The sequence below is a fragment of the Cavia porcellus genome, unplaced genomic scaffold, assembly GCF_034190915.1.
Source record: "Cavia porcellus strain 051 isolate PalLab524CR breed Dunkin Hartley unplaced genomic scaffold, mCavPor4.1 scaffold_3, whole genome shotgun sequence".
Classification (NCBI taxonomy): Eukaryota; Metazoa; Chordata; class Mammalia; order Rodentia; family Caviidae; genus Cavia; species Cavia porcellus.
The window spans coordinates 50,140,370-50,161,914 of NW_026947486.1; the positions used below are offsets into that span (position 1 = coordinate 50,140,370).

The following is a 21,545-nucleotide window of genomic DNA, read 5'->3' on the forward strand; positions in this document are numbered from 1 at the left end:
TTCTTATGCTTATGAGAACAGATCATGAATTTAACAAAAAGTTTGTAAACCAACAACTTGTGCAACAGATCTAGAAAACATGGATTCTATATTCTAAAGGTAATTATACCACTTATCCTATGAACCTGAGAAAACTGTATTTGTGCTTGTTTACGTGAGTGTGTATATAAAAACTTTTATGAGCCTCATTTCCATTTTGTAAAATGAGACACAGTACAAGTGTTATTGGTTTGTTGTGAAGAGCAAATGCAATAATATCTGTAAATTACATAGTGCAAAGTAGATTGATAATAGACCTTTATTACTACTATTATTATACAATCATTATCACCATCAACTTTAACATTGACCCAGTAATTTCAAAGGTAGAAAACAAAAAAGATGTTTAGAAAAACATGATTTATTTTTATCTCACAGCTAACAAATTGCAGAATTGTAACGAGCTCATAATTTTTAACCTAGAGGGTTTTTTTGGACATTAGATTGAATCTATAAGACCTTAGACTAATCTGGATTTGTTGTTTTTAAACTATAACTTTGCTACTTACTTGTTAGGTGTTAATTTCTTTTTCTCTATTAAATCTGCACAGAAACTAACAAAAGACAACTGTTATTTCAGTTTTGAGGGTTCTGCTTTACTTGAATAGTATGTTATTTCTCTACATTGAAAAGAGGAATCTATAAGCTGATTTTCACAGAGAAAACAGTCATAATGCTATATTCATACATATATCATCAACTTTGAAAGTATAAATTCAGTTTTTTGTTTCCTTTGGATTGTAAAAATTTGACCAATATTAAAATAGTAAAGTACTTTACATTTTAAATTGTAAAATGAATCAATTTTAAGGATATATTAAATAGAAAAACCAAAGCGCAGCAGAATGAATATAGTATTCTTTCTCTGGTATATCTTGTAAAAGAATATACACAAATATTTACAAATATACAGAAGTGCTTTTATATGTATAGACCAATAAACTTCAATGAGTGGCTATCTCTGGCAAGAGAAAATAGAGGTAAGGAGTCCAAATAAATAAATAAATTTATTTTGGCAGCTAGTGATATGCTTAGCAGCACAGTGCCTGCCTGGTAAGCACAAGGTCCTGAGTTCAATTGCAAGTACCTAAATATATAATTTTTAAAAGAAAGAGGCTTATTTTTCATTGTTTACATTTTAATTTTTTTGATATTCTCTTTATATGCGAAAAATACTTACTCTATATAAATTACCTTTTCATGTATAGGAACATATTTTGAAATAAATAAAATATATAAAGAAGTATATTCTACAAATAGAAATTACCTTGGTAAACATCTAAACGTGGTAGAATCAATTTTTACACATATTACTTCTAGAGTCTTGAGATATAATTAACTTTCCAAGTGATTTTGCATTATTTACAATTTTAGAAACCAACCATATGATATCAGCAATTTTTGTACAGTTTGGGGGAAAATGATGCATTACCTCTTTTTTGTTACAAAATAAATTCATTAATGAGAAAAAAGTGTATATGATCAGGTGAATATTAAAATAAGAGCAAGGAGTAGCAGTGCTCTATTAAAAGAGATTTGGGGCAGGGGATATATAGCTCAGTGGCACAGCACCTCCCTGGCAACTGCAAGTTTCTAAGTTCAATTCCTGACACCAAAAAAATAAAATAAAATAAATAAGTAAAACTGGATTTTTGTTGTTATACATGCTTATAAATAATATAATGTGCAGAATATTTAATTTTTTAACTGGAGAATATGAATTACCAAAGATCTTTCTGTCTGGCAATCTCCATATGAGCTAGACAAACCAAACAAAGCACTGTTTCCAGAGGAAAGAAAGTGAGTTCACTGGTCAGCCTAGACACCCCTACCCCCAGGCAAAGTCTCTCCATTTGTGAAAGTAAGTAGAAGAGCCTGCTGGCTGAATTTTGACTGAAATAGTATAAGACTGAGAGCACTCTTCGTTTGTGTTTTTATATGTGTTTTTCTTTTCTTTTTTATCAACATAGTAATTGATTTTGAACTTCGCACAACTTTCCTCAATCTTCAATTACACTTTGTTCTCTCATTATTGTTTTTCACACCCTGGAAAATATTCCCTCAGACCTCCTCTCTATCAGATATAAAAATAATATAATGAAGTCCCACCTCTTTTCTTTCAATTGGTTCTATCAGCTTTGTCTGCTTTTCATCTTTCTAACTTTTCCTTCCTTTCACCTTCCCTCATCCTGCATCCTGACAACAGAATTTCTGAGTTATTTTAAAAAGGGTATAATTATTCCTAAAAAAAGCTTTAAATTACATAATTGATATATGCTTCACACTGAAAATGTTAATGTAACTGGTAGTGGTATTCTCCTCAATGCATAGATTAAAACTGATCCTATCACGTTGAGCCAAAATTACATCACAGAGAAATATACACTAACTACAGAGAACTTCACACTAACAACACAGTTTGTCTTTCATAAGGTCCTCAAACCTCCACATAAAAACAATAGAAACATGAGAAAGCAAGGGAATAAGATGCTTACAAAATTTTTAACTCCCCCCAAATTGATCTTCTAGGCACTGAAATGGAGAAAGTTAAAAACCAAATAGTTAAAATATTTGATGTTATCAAGAGAAGAAAGAAATAGATTCATAAGATGTTCATCAAGGTCAACAGGATATAAATGGATAAATGAGTTATATATACAGTGATTAATTGATAAAATTATCTATAGGCTTAAGAAGAAATAAAAAATATTGAGGATATTACATAAGGTATTATAACATACACATAATGAGTTACTAAATAATTGTATATAAAAATAAATTGAACTTAATTCTAAGATATAAAAGTTATCTTTAAATTATGGGCTGTAAAAATCACCAAAGAGAGGACAGACTGTCAGGGCTAAAAGATAAGACTGATATAGTGGCAGGTCCATATTCATTAACAAAATGCAATGGATAGTAGATTCAACAGATACTAATTGATTTAAAACCCAACTGAAGAATTATAGGAGTCAAGAGAAGTTTAGAAGAGAAAATATAAAGTATAAAAAGTTACTTATCAATTTACAGCAAAAAAAAAAAAAGCATTTCCTAGTCTTGTGAATGAATGTAATTTCCAGGTAAATGAGTTCAATGTAACCCTTAAACACATCAACAGAGAAGCACATCATCACAACACATTATAGTTAAAATTTTACAAGTCTAGCACAAAGAGACAATACTGAAAGCTATTAGAAAATAAATCAAAATAAATTATGAAGATAAGCTTATAGAAAATTTCTCAATGGAAACCTTAATGGCTAGGAGAGCCTGGAGTACAGTTTTTAAGGCCTAAAATAAAACAGTGTTCAATTTAGAATAACACAATTTGCACCGTCATATTTTAAAATAGAGAAATAAATATTTTCCATGACACACAGCACCTTAATAAATTCATAACAACTAAACAAGCATTAAAGAAAGTACTAAAAGTAATCCTAGACAGAGAAAATGAGTTTAAAAACACCAAGGAGCCAAAATGAAAGAAAATATCTAAGAAAGTGAGTAGGTAAGCAAAAGGGAAGTTAAGCAAAATAAAGAAATTGGGAATAGAAAAATAATTCAATGACATGATTCAATAACTCACTGCAGTTTTAGTAAACACTCTAAATGTAAGCAGTCTTATTTATCTACTCAAAAGACAAAGATTGACATATTAGATCAAAATCAAAACCCAACTATATGTACCTATAACATTATTAAAGAAATGCATAGATTGAAAATTAAAGAATGGAAAATGATACTTCATGCAACTGGAAACCATTAGCAAGTAGGAATAGCTGTCCTGCACTCAAAAAAGTGGGCTTTGAGCCAAAACTGGTGAGAGGAGACAAAAGTATCACTATTTATGGTTAAAGTGAACAATGTAAAGGAAGAGATAAAAATTAATAATATATAAATGCCAAATGCTGACACATCATATTTTCTAAAACAATACCTGACCTAAAAGATGAGAAAATCATCAATACAGTCATGGTGGGAGACTTCAGTACCCCATTTACACAAATAATTTTACCAGGTAAAATATCAACAAAGAAATATCAGAGTTGAATCATATCATCAAACAAACAAATATAACAGATATGTACAGAGTATTTCATACAACCACAGCAGAATAAATATTTTTCCCAGCAATACCAAAACAGATCACATTTTGGACCATAAAGCATGTGCAACTAAATATAAAAGAACTGAACTACCTTATTGCTTAATATCAGATCATAGTATCACAAAACCAGAATCAACAGAAGAAATCACACAAAATATGAAAACATATGGAAAATAATATCCCCTGGAATAAACAATGGGGAACAGAAATCATTAAGGAAGAAATTACAATATTTGTAGAACCAAATGACAATTGCATTGCAAAATACTAAATCCTATAGCACATGGAACCAGTTCTAAAAGAAATACTTACACTAGAAAAATACAATAATCCCAAGTATATAAACTAATGATACATCTTGAAGTCCTTGAAAACAAGAACAATTCAAATTTAACACTTGTAAAAGGAAGGAATTATAAACACCAAACATTAATTATGAAATTGAGACTAAAAATAACAATACAAAACATTAAAAATCTAGGATTTACTTCTTCAAAAAGATAAATTGATAAATCCTTTAGTAAACTTCCTAAAAGAAAGAAAAGGCAGCAATCTGGGGAGCTGAGATCATGCAGATGAGTCCCAACTCCACAGCACTGGCCCAGGGAGAATTTAAGACCATTCCTCCCAGTCGTTAAGTGCCTGCCCAGCTTCCGGAAAAACTGGAGTAGGCTCAGGAGGTTTCCCAGGACTTATAAGACCATTCCCAGAAGCCTTCTTTGAACCCAGTGAGCTGAGGCCACACAAGGTGAGTCCCAGTGCACCAGTGCAGGCTCAGAGAGAGCTTTGGACCATCAGCCCCAGCAGATAGGAGTCCATGCACCTACCTGGAACACCAGAGTTGGCACAGGAGGTCCTGCGGGCCTGACTGGGCCACGCTCAGCAACCTCAATTTAGCCCAAGGAGCCAAGGGTGCAGGAGGTGATTACCAACATGCGTGGGGGAAGCTATGCAACATTGCTCAAAACATGGAAATACAGGAAAATGACAAGATGAAAAACAACAATGCAATCTCAAACCTCCAACCCATCCCAAGAAAGCATAGGAGCCATGTTAATAGAAGAAAATATAAGCTATACACCTGAAATGCCTGAAATGATAGCAACTGAAATAAAGCAACTCTGGGAAGCTATAAGGGATCTCAAATCAGAAATAATTTCCCAAGTAAAAGAAGAAATGATAAAAGTAATGAAAGAAATGCTCAACACATCTAAAGAAGACACAGTTAAAAAATTAGAGGAACAATGCAAAAAGATAGAATCCTTGGATGAACATATAAGAAACAAACAGAATACATGAAGCAGATTCAAAGAGATATATAGAAAATAAAAAATTCCATTGATAGATGCCAAAACTGCCTCAACGAAAGTGAAGATAAAATTTCAGACTGCAAAGACAAGGTTGCAGCTAGTGAACAGGAAAGGAAAGATCTTTTAAAAATAATAAGGAATCAGGAAATAACAAATCAACAGCTGCAAGATGATGCAAAGAAAAACAACATAAGATTGATAGGGACAAATGAAAAAGAAGGGGATAACACAAATTATATCAGGAGGCTAAGAGATATCAGGAGGCTAAGAGATATCTGAAAAGTTCCCAAACAAGAGATAGCTGAAAAGTTCCCAAACAAGAGAATGGAAACTGACATAAGGATTAGTGAAACATATAGAACTTCAAATAGTCATAACCAAAATAAAACTACACCCAAACATATAATAATCCAACATCCCAGAAATGCAACACAAGAACAGAATATTAAAAGCTGTTTGGGAGAGAAGATAGATCACCTATAAAGGAAAACCTATCAGAATCACAGCAGACTTCTCAACAACAACAACAAAAATGAAGTCAAGAAGAGCTAGGAGTGAAGTATTTAGATCCTAAAAGAAAATGACTTCCAACCCAGACTGATGTACCTGCAAAACAGTCCTTCAAAATGGATGGAGAAATAAGATACTTTCATGACAAAAACAGCTGAAGATCTTCATGATCACCAAACCAACTGTGCAAAGAATACTGAAAGACATTCTAGATACACATAGGAAAAACCTACTAAGTAAGGCAGACAATTAAACAGAATGGAAAGGTAAAGGTACAACAGAAGAAAGATAGCATGTCAACAATAAACTAATATATAACAGTTATAACCATTAATGTAAATGGCCTCAACTGACCAATTAAAAGAAAGACACTGCCAAAAGGGATCAAGCAACAACATCCAACCATATGATGTTTAAAAGAAACAAAACTAACCCAAAAGGAAACTCATAGACTGAAAGTGAAAGGATGGTAAATAATACTTCATGCAACAAGAAGTCATCCCACCCCCAAAGCGGGAGAACCTATTCTGTTTGCAGATAATGTGAACTTCAAACCTAGAAGGATCAGAAGAGATAAAGAAGGTCACTACATACTAGTTAGGGCAAAATTTCAAGAGGAAGAGATAACAATCTTAAATATATGTGCACCAAATTTCAGAGTACACAGCTATACAAAGCAAGAATTAACAGAAATGAAAAATCAAATAAGCAATAACACAATTATAACAGGAGACCTTAACACACCATTGACACAAAGGGACAGAAAATCAGACAGAAAATCAGCAAAAAAATAACAAAACTCAGTTACACCTGTTAGCAAATGTACTTAATATGTGCACATAGTGTTCCACCCAACAACATCAGAATATACATTCTTCTCGGCAGTACATGGGACATTCTCTAAAAGAGACCATATATTAGACCACAAAACATATTTAAGTAAATGCAAGATTTGAAATTATCCCATGCATGTTTTTGTATCATAGCACCATGAAAATAGTAATTAATGATAAAAGAAACTGAAAAATCACCATAAACACATGAAAATTGGAATAATATACTTTTGAGCAATCACTGGGTTGCAGAAGAAATTAAAAAAGAAATTAAAAAATATCTGCAAGCAAATGAAAATACAATACAACTTAGTGGAATCTGTGGGATGCAATGAAAGCACTCCTCAAAGGAAAATTTACTGCATTGAGTTCCCACATCAGGAAAAAAAAATGAAGACAAATAAAACCCAAATGCTAAACCTCAAACAACTAGAAAAGAAGAGCAAGTGAAGCCCAAAGCAAAACTAAGGAATGAAATTGTAAAAATCAGAGCAGAAATTAATGTAGTAGAGACTAAGAAAACAGTACAAAGAATCAATGAATCAAAGAGTTGGTTCTTTGAAAGAATAAATAAAATTGATAAGCCCCTAGCCAACTTCACATGCTTGATACTATCGTATATGAAGCTATGCTCAACTATTTCAAGGAAAGAGACACTATGATACTTACTTTTAATTATGGGTTGTCTTGTGGTAAAATACTGTGTTACTTGCATCGTTCTGATCTGACCAGCTTTGTTATGTCCTCTTTTGTCTTAATTTCTTTAAAATAAAAACAAATTAAAAAGGAAAGAAAAAACTCAAATACATGCAATAAGGAATTAAAAAGGTGAAATCAATACAGACTCTGTGGAAATACAGAAGATCATCAACATCTGTTTCAAAAACCTCTACTCTCATAAGCTCGATAACACAGAAGAAATGGGCAGCTTCCTAGAAACATATGAACACCAAAGCTTGGCAAGAAGATGTAAAACTGCTGAATAACCCAATTTCTATTAATGAAATTGGAACTGTAACTAAGTCCTTACCAACAAAGAAGAGCCTAGGACCAGACAGATTCACTGCAGAATTCTACAAGAAATACAAAGAAGACTTAATGCCGACATACCTCTAACTTTTCAATGAAACTGAAAGGGAAGCAACACTTCCTAAGTCATTCCTGGAAGCAGATATTACTCTAGTATCAAAACATGAGAAACACCTAACTGAAAAAGAGAACTACAGGCCAATCTCCCTAATGAACATAGATGAAAAAATTCTCAATAAAATATTGGCAAACAGGATGTAGCAAATCATCAAGATTATACACCACAATCAAATTAGATTCATCCCAGGCATGCAGGAATGGTTCAACATACATAAGTCAATAAACTTAATCCACCATATCAATAGAGCCAAAAGTAAGAATCACATAATCATTTCTATAGATGCAGCTTTTGATAAGGTCCAACACCAATTTATAGGAATTGTACAGAAAATTGGAATAGAAGGTCTTTAACTCAATATGATAAAGTCCATCTAAAACAAACCAATAGCCAGTATCATATTAAATGGCCCAAAACTGAAAGCCTTTACCTTAAAATCAGGCACAATACAAGGGTGTCCATTATCTCCGCTACTATTCAACATAGTACTGGAAATTCTAGCCAGAGTAATTAGACAAGAGATAGAAATAAAAGGAGTAAAAGCAGGAAAAGAGCAAGTTAAATTATAATTATTTTCAGATGATATGATATTCTACCTAAAAGACCCCCAAAACTGCATTGAAAGACTCCTAGGTATAATAAATAAATTCAGCAATGTAGCTGGATACAAGCTCAATACTCAAAAATCAATACCATTCCTATACACTAACAATAAAATCACTGATGAAGAAATAAGGGAAGCCACACCCTTCACACTAGCATCCAAAAAATGAAATACTTAGGAAATAATCTATTGAAAGAAGTAAAGATCTATACAGGGAAAATTATAATACCCTGAAAAGAAATTCAAGAGGACTTCAGAAAATGGTAAATCATCCCTTGTTCATGGATAGGATGAATAAATCTTGTGAAAAACACCATTCCTCAAAAACTGTTATACTGATTCAATGCAATCCCAATGAAAATATCACTAACATACCTCATAGATCTAGAGAAATCATTTCTAAAATTCAACCGGATCAAGAAGAGACCTAGAATAACAAAGGCAATTTGCAAGGTAGGAGGCATCACAATCTCAGATTTGAAGTAATACTACAAAGCTGCTGTAGTTAAATCAACATGGTACTGGAATAAAAACAGATCTGAAGATCAATGGAAAAGATTAGAGAATAAAACCACAACTATAAACACACTCAACCACCTTATCTTTGATAAAGGGGCCAAACATTTTTATTGGAAGAGTGATAGTCTCTTTAATAAATGGTGCTGGAAAAACTGCCTCTTCATATGCTGAAAATTAAAGTTAGACCCCTGCCTATCACCATGTACTAAACTAAAATCTAAATGGATCAAAGTTCTAAATATTAAAACAGAAACACTACATATGTTGGAAGACAAAGTAGGTATAAATCTTGAAAACATAGGGGTAGATACAGAATTCATGAAGAAAAATCAAACCACATGGGAAATGCTTCCCAGAATCAATAACTGGGATCACATCTTATTAAAGTATTTCTGTACATTGAAAGAAATAGCCAGCATAGTGAAAAGAAAACCCACAAACTGGGAAAAATCTTAGTTAACTGTCCCTCTGACAAAGATCTTCTGTCTAAAACATATAAAGAATTAAAAAAACTCAGACCCTAAAATTCCAAGACCCAATCCAAAAATGGGCATCCAAGATGAATAAACAGTTCTCAGATGAAGAAATTCAAATGGCAAATAAATATATGAAAAAATGTTCATTATCATTAGTCATTAGAGAAATGCAAATTAAAATCACCCTGAGAATCCATCTCAATCCAGAAACAATGGCTAGGATAAAGAAAACTACCAACAACAAATGCTGCAGAGGCTGTGGGGAAAAGGGAACTCGCCTGCACTATTGGTGGGAGTGTAGACTGGTGCAGCCATTGTGGAGGTCAGTCTGGAGATTTCTCAAAAAGCTGGGATTGGAAGTTCCAGTTAACCCAGCTATTCTACTCCTAGGCATATTCCTAGAAGAACTGAAAACATCATATCACCCATGATACATATGCACCAATGTTTACAGCAGCACACTTTGTAATAGCCAGATCTTGGAAACAATCTAAGTGTCCATCAACTGAGGAATAAATAAAAAAGTTGTGGCATTTTTATACAATGGAATACTAATCAGCTATAAAGAATGATCATATTGAGATATTTATAAATAAGTTGATGCAACTTGAGACATGAGAAGCATGAAATCACAATGGACATCACCAAAATCCAGAGAATTATAAGAAATTACATCAAAAATTTATATTCCAATAATGTGTCCTAGAGTGTCAGATAAATTATCATATCATGTGAATTACCAAAATAGAACGAAGAAGATGCAAAACCCTGAGTAAAACAGTATCTGTCAATGAAACAGACAGAAATAAAAATCTTAAAAGCTAAGGACCTTAAGAATTCACCATAGAATTTTACCAAAACTTCAGAACAGAACTAATGCCAGTACTCCCCAAAGTCTTCCATGAAATTGAACAAAAAGGAAAACCACAAAACTCATTCATGAAAGGCAGCACTATCCTGATACGAAAACTAGGCAAGGACTCAGCAACAACACAACATATAGGCCAAGTTCCTTAGTGAATACAGATGCAAAACTTCTCAACAAAATACTTGCTAAGAGAGTACAACAAGTCATTAAATAGTTCATACATTATAGCCAACTTGGTTTCATCTCAAGGATGTAAGAATGGTTTAACACATGTACCAATTAATGTAGTATATATATATATAAGGACAAATACTCATATGATCATCTCAATAAATGCAGAAATACCTTTGAAAAATTAAGCATACATTCATGATAAAAATCCTCAATGAAAATATACACAAATAGGCTTGTTATAAGCTGATAAAAGCCATTTATGAAAAACCCACTGCCAAATTCATACTAACTATGAAAACAAAGTATTTCCTCCAAAATGAAGAATAAATAAGAATTCTACTCTCACCATTCCTTTTAAATATGGTGCTCAAAATTTTAGCTAATTAGCCAAGAGAAAGAAAATAAAGAGTTCAAATAAGAAAAGATGGAGTCAAACTATTATTATCTGCATATTATATAATCCTTTACATAGGAAATCCAAAAATTTTCATCAGAAACTTTTATAAATAATAATTAAATTCAGCAAAGTGGTATGATACAACATACAGAAATAAAATTCAATAGTGTTTCTGTACAAAAAGAGTGAATTCATTGATAAAGTGAAGAAAACAATTCTATTCATAGTAGTTTCAAAAAAGCATTAAATAGGAATTAATATAATCCCAAAAGTAAAATACTTGTATAATAAAAACTATATTTCCCTGGAAAAAAAAAAGGAATTTAGCAAGACATTAGAAAACGAAAAGACATACATTGTTCTTGGATAGGGAGAAAAATGTTGTCTAAATGGCCATGTTACCAAAAATTATATATAATTAGTAATGTAATTCCATTCAAAATGCTATTGGCATTTTTCAATGAAGTAGGAAAAACATTTTAAAATTTATATGGAATTTGAAAAGAACTAGAATAGCCAAAGCAGTCTTGAATGGAAACAAAGCAGGAGTCATTACAATCCTAGACTTCAATTATAATACAGAATAACAGTAGTAAAACAGCATGGTACTGACACAAAAACAGAAATGTTAAAGAGTGGCATAGAATAGAGAATGCAAAAATAACCGAATTACCTTTAGCCATCTTGTGACCAAAAGGCTAATAAAATGTGTTGAAGAAAAGATAGCCTCTTTAACAAATGTTGTTGGAAAAATTGGTATTCAAGTGGAGAAGAATGAATTCTGATCCATATGTCTCACCCTGTACTAAAATCAAATGGAAATGGATCAAAGACCTATACAGAAAAACAGAAAAATTCCATTTTCTGTAAGAAAAATTAGTAAAACTCTTGAAGACAGCAACATAGCTAAAGGCTTCTTGAACAGAACCTCAGTTGCACTAGATATACCAAGAAGTAACAAATGGGATTTTACCACATGAAAAAGATTCTGTGCAGCAAAGTAAATAACACTTATAATAAAGGTAGAACCTAAGGAATAGGAAAAAACTTGCCAGCTATGCCACGGACAGACAACTAATATGTAAATCATATTAAAAAATAAAAATTAGACCCCTCCAAATTGAAAATCCAATAAAAATAGGCAATTGAAATTAATAGCCACATCACAAAAAGAACTAGCCAAAGTGATCAATGAGCACAAAAAAGATTTTTCAGGACATCTGACCATTTGATAAATGCAAATGAAAGCAACATGGAGATTATAATTCACTACAATAAAAATGGCTGTTATTTGGGACTCAGTAAACAAGTGCTGGGGAAAAAGGAACCCTCCTACATTATGTGGTAAATGTAAACTAGCATGAACAATGTGGAAAATAGTATGAAGATTCCCCCTAAAATGAAAAAATAATAGAAATTCCATTTGATTCAGCTATACCTCTTCTGCATATCTTTACCACAGAGCTAAGGTCATCATATAGGGATACTTGCATATTTGTGCATAGTAACACAACTCATAAAGCTAAATAATAGAAGCAGGCTATATGTCCATCAACAGATGAATGAATAAATATGGTGCATATATATAATGGAAAACTATTCAGTCATAAAAAGGGATAAATTTGAGTCATTTAGACAAAAATGGATAGAATTTTAGACCATAATACTAAGTAAAAAATTGCAGACACTGAAAGTTAAATATTATGTGGTTTCTCTAATATGAGACTAGATATATAAATAAGTTAGGAACAAAATAAAAGAGACATGTTAAGTAATAAAGAGATAGACTCTATGAAGATGGGAAGTGGATCTAGGTAAGAAAAGATAAGGGTGGCCTGGGGGGCATAGAGAGCAAAGATGATCATAATGAACTATTTATGTTTAACAACCTACCAGGATGAATGTAATTATGGTATTTCTCAAATATGTACTTATAAAAATATTAAAAAGAAAAAAGTAAAGCTCCTTATTATCTTTCAAACAAGACATCTGATGCATCATGAAATAATAACGTATTTCAAACATTCCTTACTATGTAAAATGTATAAAACTTATTATCTTAGGAAGTCAGTTGGATAAATGTAAACTATTTTAGTTCAATAGTCTGAGGAAAATGCCCCTTGAATAAGGAGACATATTTGATAAAATTTTCTAATTTGTACAATAAAGTCCAGAAATATTTTGCTGTTTTTCTTACAAGATATATATTCAAAATATAGCATAGCAACTCCTTCAGAGTACATTCAGTTTCCCAAGAAAATCTCAATCTTTAAGATTTGAATATTTATAATTATTAAAATTTAAATTACTTTTATTTTACTGTGGTCAAGTAAGTAATAATGTGTTCCTACAAATCTAGTACACCTATCCCTAATTGCTTATAAAAGTAAAATACATTTTCATGTTAAGAAGTTTAAAAACAGAAACTATAATACATTTCTGTTAGTTTTATTTGTACATGAGAAACTGATTTTGTTAGTCAAATTGATTTGATGTTATTTATCTCTTTATAGGTTGAACTGTTGCCTACCTTCAAGATAATGTATATATTCTAAACCCCAGTAACTTAGAATGTGCCCTTAAATGGAAATTGGGTCTTTAGAGTTGTAGTCAAGTCAAAATGAGGTCTTTAGGGTGGGCCCTAATCAAGATGGCTAGCATCTTTATAAAAATGGAAAATCAGTACACAGGTAGCCACACACAGAGGGAAGTCAATATGAAGGTGCATATAAAAGATTCTATGTGAAGGCAGAAAATTGTAGTGGTTATGTATGAGACAAGGAATACTTGCTATCAGAACTTAGGAGCCAGGCATAGAAGAATATTCCCTGGGAACATTAGAAGGGTCATAGCCCTGCCCACACAGTGATTTCATATTTCTGGCTTCCAGAACTATGAGGTAATAAATTTTGTTACTTTAAACTACCCAGTTTGTGATACATTGTTGTAAAAATCCTGTGAAACTGACACATTACCATAATTCAAAAATGTCTAAGAAACAATTCCATAATTTAACTGGGCTTGAAATGATTCCATGCATCAAGTAGAACAATGTAAACCCTCTGCTGGTTCCAAAAACAATTGCATAGAAGATTTTGGCCTTTAGATGTTATGTAATTACCATAGCCCTACTGTGATTTTGTACTCTGTACTTGTTTTCTCCATCAAGCTTAATAGAATTTTTGGAATGTGATTTGAAGCTCTACTTTTCTAGACCTTTTAGAATACACATTGGTTTATATATCTTTCCATTTATATGGTTCTTTTAAAATTCATTTTATAATGAATGAACCAAGATAAAAATTATGTTTTAAATTATTATTTCTGAGATATCATAAAATATACAATATATTGAGATATTTACACAAAGTACATATTCTATTGTTATATTTTTGGGTTTTTTAAATATGAGCTTCCTGTGTAGTTCATTTTGGCCTTGAACTTACTGTGTAGTCAAGACTGGCCTCAAACTCACAGCGATTTTACTGCCTCAGACTCTCAAGTGCTGGGGGTATAGGGATGTACCATCACACCCGATTGACTTCACATATCTATTTGTTGGTCTGCTTTTTGTTTTGCACCATTGTTTATTTTATTTAAAAAAGAAAAAAATAACAAAATTTCAAAACACAATAATTAGAGGATAACAATGGTTAATACAGTGCATATTATTATCTTTAAATTAATCAGAGCACATGATACCTGCATTTCACTGTCCAAACAATATTAGCATAAATCTTTCTTTTCAATGAATTAAGAGAAATTAGTAGTATCACTAGCTTAACTATTATATATATAACTAGATATATTATATATTAAATACATATAATATACATTATATATATATATATATATATTATTTCTTTCAGATTCTAATACTAGGGAAAAATACAATTTTTACACATGCATGACTTCACATATCTTAACATCAGTTTCCCTTTCAGTAAAATAGAGAAAATAATATTTTACATGACAAAATGAGTATGAAAGTATTAATGATGGAATGAAGAGCTGTAGCCATAATGACATACTATATAACTCATGGTGATCTTGCCTGGTACTTGAAAATTGAATGGTATTTCAACCCTACAAAAGAATCATAGTTCAAAATTTTATACTTCTGAAATAAGTTTTTAAAGTATTTGTCTGATTAATATTTGGCTTTTCCAATTTTTATAACTATGTTAATATATTCATAATTCAAAATTTTATAATTTTATGTTTTAAAACAAATACTACTTACTTGATCTGTGTTTAGCTTTTCCACTTTTCTTATTGTTTTTTCATAAATAACATTATTTCCTGGGAAGAAATGGTTTCCTCTCATAAATGGAGACAGAGGTTCCTATAAAAACAGTAATGACCATGTTTTTTAAAATTATATTTTCCAATGAACCTTAAATTAAGCAAATATCAAAGCTTTTATAGCATTTGAGGTAATATCAGATTTCAGGAGGAGAATGGAATGACCTGAATAATGTTCTAATAGATATAAGGAACAGTAATAATTATAATCTACTTTAACAAACAGAACAATATGAATCTCTCCTTCCATTCACTGGGTCCTTTGGGGAGATTGAAAGGGGATAGAAAAGTTTTTTTTCTCTGCTCTAAGGTAAGATATAATTTTTTCTCTAAGGCAGAAAAATCTGGGGTCAATCTCATTTAGATTAGGTTCACTAATAATTTTCTATGAAAAATTATCTGAGAAATACAAAATAAATATGATTCTAGAGCTACTAAGCCATATATCAAGTAGCACTGTAAACAATATTTTCTTTACAGTACTCAGTTTTGGTACCCTTAAAAGTATACAATTCTTGTGATTTTTTATTAAGGTTGAGACTCTCAGTATAACATATACGGAATAGAAGGTGTAGGAGGCAGTGTATCTCTAAGTAATCAACTAAAACATTGTAGGTTTATTCAATTGTTTAGAAGGTATCAGGCAATTAAATAAAGGCTGGTGACATGTCCAAAGTCTGACTGAAACCAGAGATAGATTAATAAGAATCTGGTCAGGAGTCTAAAAATAAATGTGACATATGCTAAAAGCTTTTCCTTTCCTTTGGTTTTCATTTAAGTCTTGCATTATGAGAGCTGGATTTGTTTTGTTCATTTATTTGTTATAAAATAAGAATTGTAATCATTTATTTTGCAATGTAATAGAATTATATAGAAGTGGTTATAGCCAAGGCCATTACCAATCATGTGCTTAGCAACATTTTAAAATAAACAAAATTTACTAACATATTTGAAATATACTATTGTAAATATTCTTAGAATAATTGCAATAAAACACTGCTTGTTTCAAAGGGAAGATACTGTTGAACCAAAGTTCTATGCTTCTGGCATCCAAATTTGAATAAATGGTGTTTTGAGTTAATGTTCCTTAGATACTGTGGTAAAACAAATGTATAAGTGACTAAATTTTGCTAGTTGTTGAATTATTAAACCTAAAGATGGATTATTTATACAAAGATTCTTGTAAAATCCATTTTTTGTTTGTTAGTTATTTTTAAAGAGTCTCTTTGCAATCATTTAACACCTGTTTTAGTGCCTTATAAGCATCTGTACTTTGCTAAGTGTTATGAAGCATTCAAATGTGAATCAGGCATCATCAAGAACATTTGATATTGATCAGATTTCATAATGCTTGGCCAACAGCTCTCTTGTTTTGAGATGTCCTCGAGGTAAAAATGGTAGTTAGATATTTGTTTATTTATTTATTTATTTATTTATTTGCTTTTGGTATGGAGAATCAAACTCAGGACCTTGTGCTTGCCAGACAGACACTTATGCCTCTGAGCTATGTGCCCAGCTCTAGATTCTTAAAGGATGATAAATAAAAAGATACAAGACCCTATGAGTCTTGCAACCGTAAAATTTTACCATCTGAGTCTTTACAAGAAATTTTATAAATCATTGATCTAGATAACATATGATGGCAAACATTGTCACACAAAGGAGAAAGTGACAAGTGCCAGTAAAGGTGCATGAAAGAACTTGTAGGATGGTATTCAGAGGATAAAAAACTGGGCTCAGTCTAGTAGTGCTCAGTTGGATACTAGGATCATATGTCTTGTGAAAGAAAGTTAAGGTCATTTTTTGATGTAACAGATATGGAGATGAAAGAAAAAGTTATTCCAAGCAAATGAAACAAAAAGAATTCATGGTGCCAAGTTTAGAAAAATGTAGGTTCTATATAGGGTATACCTTTAGCAGATAGAGATTAGTTTTGTAAGCTGCAAAAATATTAAGTATTTAAAAAGTGTGAAAGGGTATGAGCTTGACAAAAGTCTATTTCAGGAGGATTAAGTAAAGAAAAAAAGTGAAGAGACCAATTATGAGATTATCCTAAAAATCAAGGACAACATTTTTCAAAGATGATTCTGAGATCCTGAACCTGAGGAATTGACTACATGGGCAATGGTTCCAAAAACAAAAACACCAAGACACTAAGTTTTAAGTGTTTCTTCTAGGAATCTAACTAAGATCTAGTTCTACAATTTCAAGGCCAGCTCTGAGTCTCTGATTCATATTTGTATTCCTTATAACACATATAAACCCCTTTAATTGTGTTAAATAATTGCAAGAAACTATCAAAGAGTTTCTAAAAAATTGTAGCATTTAGAGCAATGGCTAGCATGTGCAACATCCTGGATTACATTTCCAATACCAGATAAAGGCACACAACAGTATGGATGACCAATCAGATGTACCCATCTAGCATAGACCAAAGCACAGTTTTGGAACTAAGTGGGGAATTTAATGCTGCATAACTAGTTTTCAGGACCACTTACTTAAAAGTGTTACTAAATTGTTGTCCCCTAATTTACAAGTTTGAAATTTAGTTTTAGTTTTCTTTTCTTCTTTTTTTTTCCTTGAAATAAAATGGATTTTCAAAATAGTATTAGGTAAAACCATGTAGTATGTAAAAAGGCAAATAAAGACCAAAGACAGAACTAGACAGCAGTTAAGAAACTGAGAATCAAAAGACAAAAATATTATAGAAATTAAGAGGAGAAATTTTCAGGAAGGGATAAGGAGTTGAATATATAAATGTTTCAGAGTTATTAATTGGTGAGAACTACCATGTTGACTGGATTTTAGATTATTATAAACAAGTTGAGTTTGATTACTAACACCAGTGGGACCAGGTCCAATGGGAAAAATGTTATTTCTGCTCTTTCTCCACAGTCCACATGCTTGAGAAACTTAGGTAAATCATTAACCTTTTATGAAGTTCATTTTGCTTATCCTAGGGATAGTAATGTAGTGTATCGTATGTCAAGCAAAAAAATGTACTTTAAGGTATCCTTAATCAGTATGTTTAATGTTGAAATGTCACGGTTTTTAATAATGTAGTCAAAATAGTTAAGATATGTACTGTATTTAAAATAATTTTTAAGAGCCAAGAGTTTAGCTTAGTGGTATAAGTGTCTGCCTGGCAAGTACAAGGTCGAGTTTGATCCCTGGTACCAGAAATAAATAAATAAATTTAAATATCTTTAAAAATCTTATTATAACATTTCTAGGTTATTAAGTTTAAAATGTACAAAAGTAGGCTTACTGAAGAAAAGGATTTTATAGATTTTTGAATGTCATATAATAAATCAATAGGTGCTTGTATGATAATAAATGATATGAATTTTTGTCTTAAGCTGATGTTATTTTAATTGTCTCTTTTATAACTGTAGGCAGGAGTTATCACATCTAACAAAGTATATAATCCTAAACATTTATTTTACTATTCCTGGGCCACAAAGCTGAGCTAGAGAAAAATTTCCAAAGAATTGTTCATTAGAAGTTCAAGTTGTAGGGGCTGGGAATTTAGCTCAGCGGCATAAGTACCTGCCTTGCAAGTGTGCGGTTGTGAGTTTGATCCCTGGTACCAAAAAAAAAAAAAAAAAAAAAAAAAAAAAAAAAATGAAAAAGACAAAAAAAAAGAAGTTTAAGTTATAAAGTTATCTAACTTCAAGTGAGCCTCCCAATCTTTGTAACCATGCTATATGGATCAAATTCCATATGTTTTTTTTTCCATTTTTCTGAATCCTCTGTTATTATGCTCCTTCATTCTGTTTATGAAGAGGACCAAGACAACTACTCTCATCATCTCTCCATGTTTCCCTACACTTTAAAAACTCTCTTCAGTTTCTATTACTTATATCTCATTGAAGAGAAAGCCATATGGTTGTTTTCCTGAAGTCACTTCTATGAACCTGCAATCCAATCCTTTTAGCTTTTCTTTCTATTTTTGCTTTGCCTCCATATACCATTCTCCTACGGTCTCTAAGATTCTGTTTTCTCCTCTTTAGATACCACCACATCTAGTTTCTTTGTCCAGTATCTTTTTCAAAACACTCATTTCCTCTTTTTTTCAATTATTTTTGCAGTACACCATTAATACATTCATTGTGGGTTCTCAGTCTTGATAGGCCTCCACAAATACTGTATACTAAAATTAATTTCTCCAATATCACCTTTTATTTCTTAATGACAATGTGATTCTCAAACCTCATCCTCTGCTGCCTTTTGGTTATTTGAGATGGTTGACCAATTCCTTTATATTTGTGATAGTTGCTGAGATTACATTTTTTTCTGACATTAATACTTCCTGTGAAACTAGCTCCTTATATTGCATTAAAGTAGGCACTTCTCATGATCTTTTCTTTAAATATTTTAAATTTTTATTTGTACACATTTGCAAGGCATAATAATTGCAATCATACAGGGAAGTTGACACATATACATGTCTTAATTTTTTTTCACTTCTGTTTCCTCTCCCTTCTTTTCACCTCCTCTGGTCCCTTTCATTTTTGGAGAAGAAAAGCTTCTGCACAGCAAAGAAAAACATTAACAGAATGAAGAGACAAACTAAAGGATGGAAAACATTTCCCTCCTTCTACCTAGACAGAGAACTAATACCTAGAGTATATAAATAACTCAAAAGTATATGCTCCCAAATTTAAAACCCTATAAAAATGGACATCTGAAATTACTAGATTTGACAGAGTAATACTCCACTGCAAATAAATACTACATTTCCTTCCATTCATCTGTCAATGGACATATAGACTACCTCCAATATTTAACATTTGTTATTTGATTTCTTGATGATAGTCATACTCTCTATAATATGTTGTAGACTCTGTTGTTTTCATTTGCATTTCTTTAATGGCCTCGGGTACTGAATATTTTTCATGTATTTATCAGCCATTTGTACTTCTTTTTCTGTCAATTATCTATGCATTCGTGTTGCCCATTATTAACTGAATCTAATTTATCTGAGTTCTTCATATAATCTAGTTATTACTCCTCTGACAGAGGAATAGCTGGCATTTTTTCCACATTATGAGGTTGTCTCCTGAATTTATTTTTTCTTTTGCTGTGCACATGCCTTTCAATTAAATATAATCCCTTTTCTATGTCATTTTAAATGTCTTTACATCTTTTCTTCATGTACCACAAACTTTATTATTTCAAATAGATCACGCAATCTAGCACTTTTTTCCCTCTTTTCTTTTTTTCGGTTGGATGACCATATTCTTAGTGTCATGAGTTGAGAAATTTAACTTTTAACTTTTAATTTTTCCTCTTTTTAAGTTTCCATTTTAATATATCATGAAATTTTGTTAAAGCTACCCTTAGAATTGATACCAAAAAAGATTTCAATAGTTTCAGAAATCCATAGTAAGTCAAATTATTTAAAGCTTTATTTCTTTATAATAAATTGATCATAAAAGTAATATTAATCATATACTTTAAATACAGCAATAAATCCTGCCCTAATTTTCCCCAGTAAATGTGTCACCATATATTTTTATGCAATTATTTGTGGATATGTCTGGAAAAGAATTTTAAGCTCTTTGGTTTGAAAAACATATCTCATTTCTTAATTCTATTCAAAGAGTCTGATCTTCTTGTCATAGAAGGACTTCACAACTGGAAAACTAATGAAGCTGATAAATATGTTTGATTTTATCCACTGGTGAATAAAATATTTTCTTCATTTCTGACCAAGTAATAAACTAAGATGTGTAAATCCTTTAACTAAAATGATGACAAACAGAGAACAAAGAATAACAGAAGAAAAAGAAAGTTAAAATGTTGAACAGAAATAGAAGAAAATCATAAGGAGAGTAGTAACTTACGACCTATTTAATTCCATAGAGTAGAATAAAATAGAGAAGCTAAGAGGTAACAGGAAAAAATTTATTTGTCAGAGGTCCAATTTATTGTAAACATTGTAATTAAACTAGCATCTTTCCCTAAGTAGATTTAAAAGAAAAAAAAATAAAACAAGCAAACATGCAAAGAAAGAACTTACTTACAAATGAAATAAATGTAGACAGAATTTTCAAACTACATTGGTAAATCAGTTGTATTATTTTTGTTAAACCATAAGGCTTGAGATTTGTCTTATTCCTCAATGAAATTATCAAAAGCTGTGAAATGTATAATTTTTCCTCAATATTCTGCTGGATTTTCCTGAGAAATTCTTTTATTTGTAGTGGAACACAGCTCACAATAATGAGTTCTTACAGAGGCAAGCCCAGC

The 21,545-nt window shown here is 31.4% G+C and overlaps 1 protein-coding gene across 1 annotated transcript in view; it reads right to left on the reverse strand.

Moving 5' to 3' along the window:
- Window positions 1–21,545, reverse strand: part of Pof1b (POF1B actin binding protein) — a 92,150-nt gene that overhangs the window by 48,439 nt on the left and 22,166 nt on the right. The window contains exon 5 of the mRNA XM_063246158.1: window positions 15,229–15,330. Coding sequence (XP_063102228.1) covers window positions 15,229–15,330 — 102 coding nt within the window. The remainder of the gene's footprint in view (window positions 1–15,228; window positions 15,331–21,545) is intronic.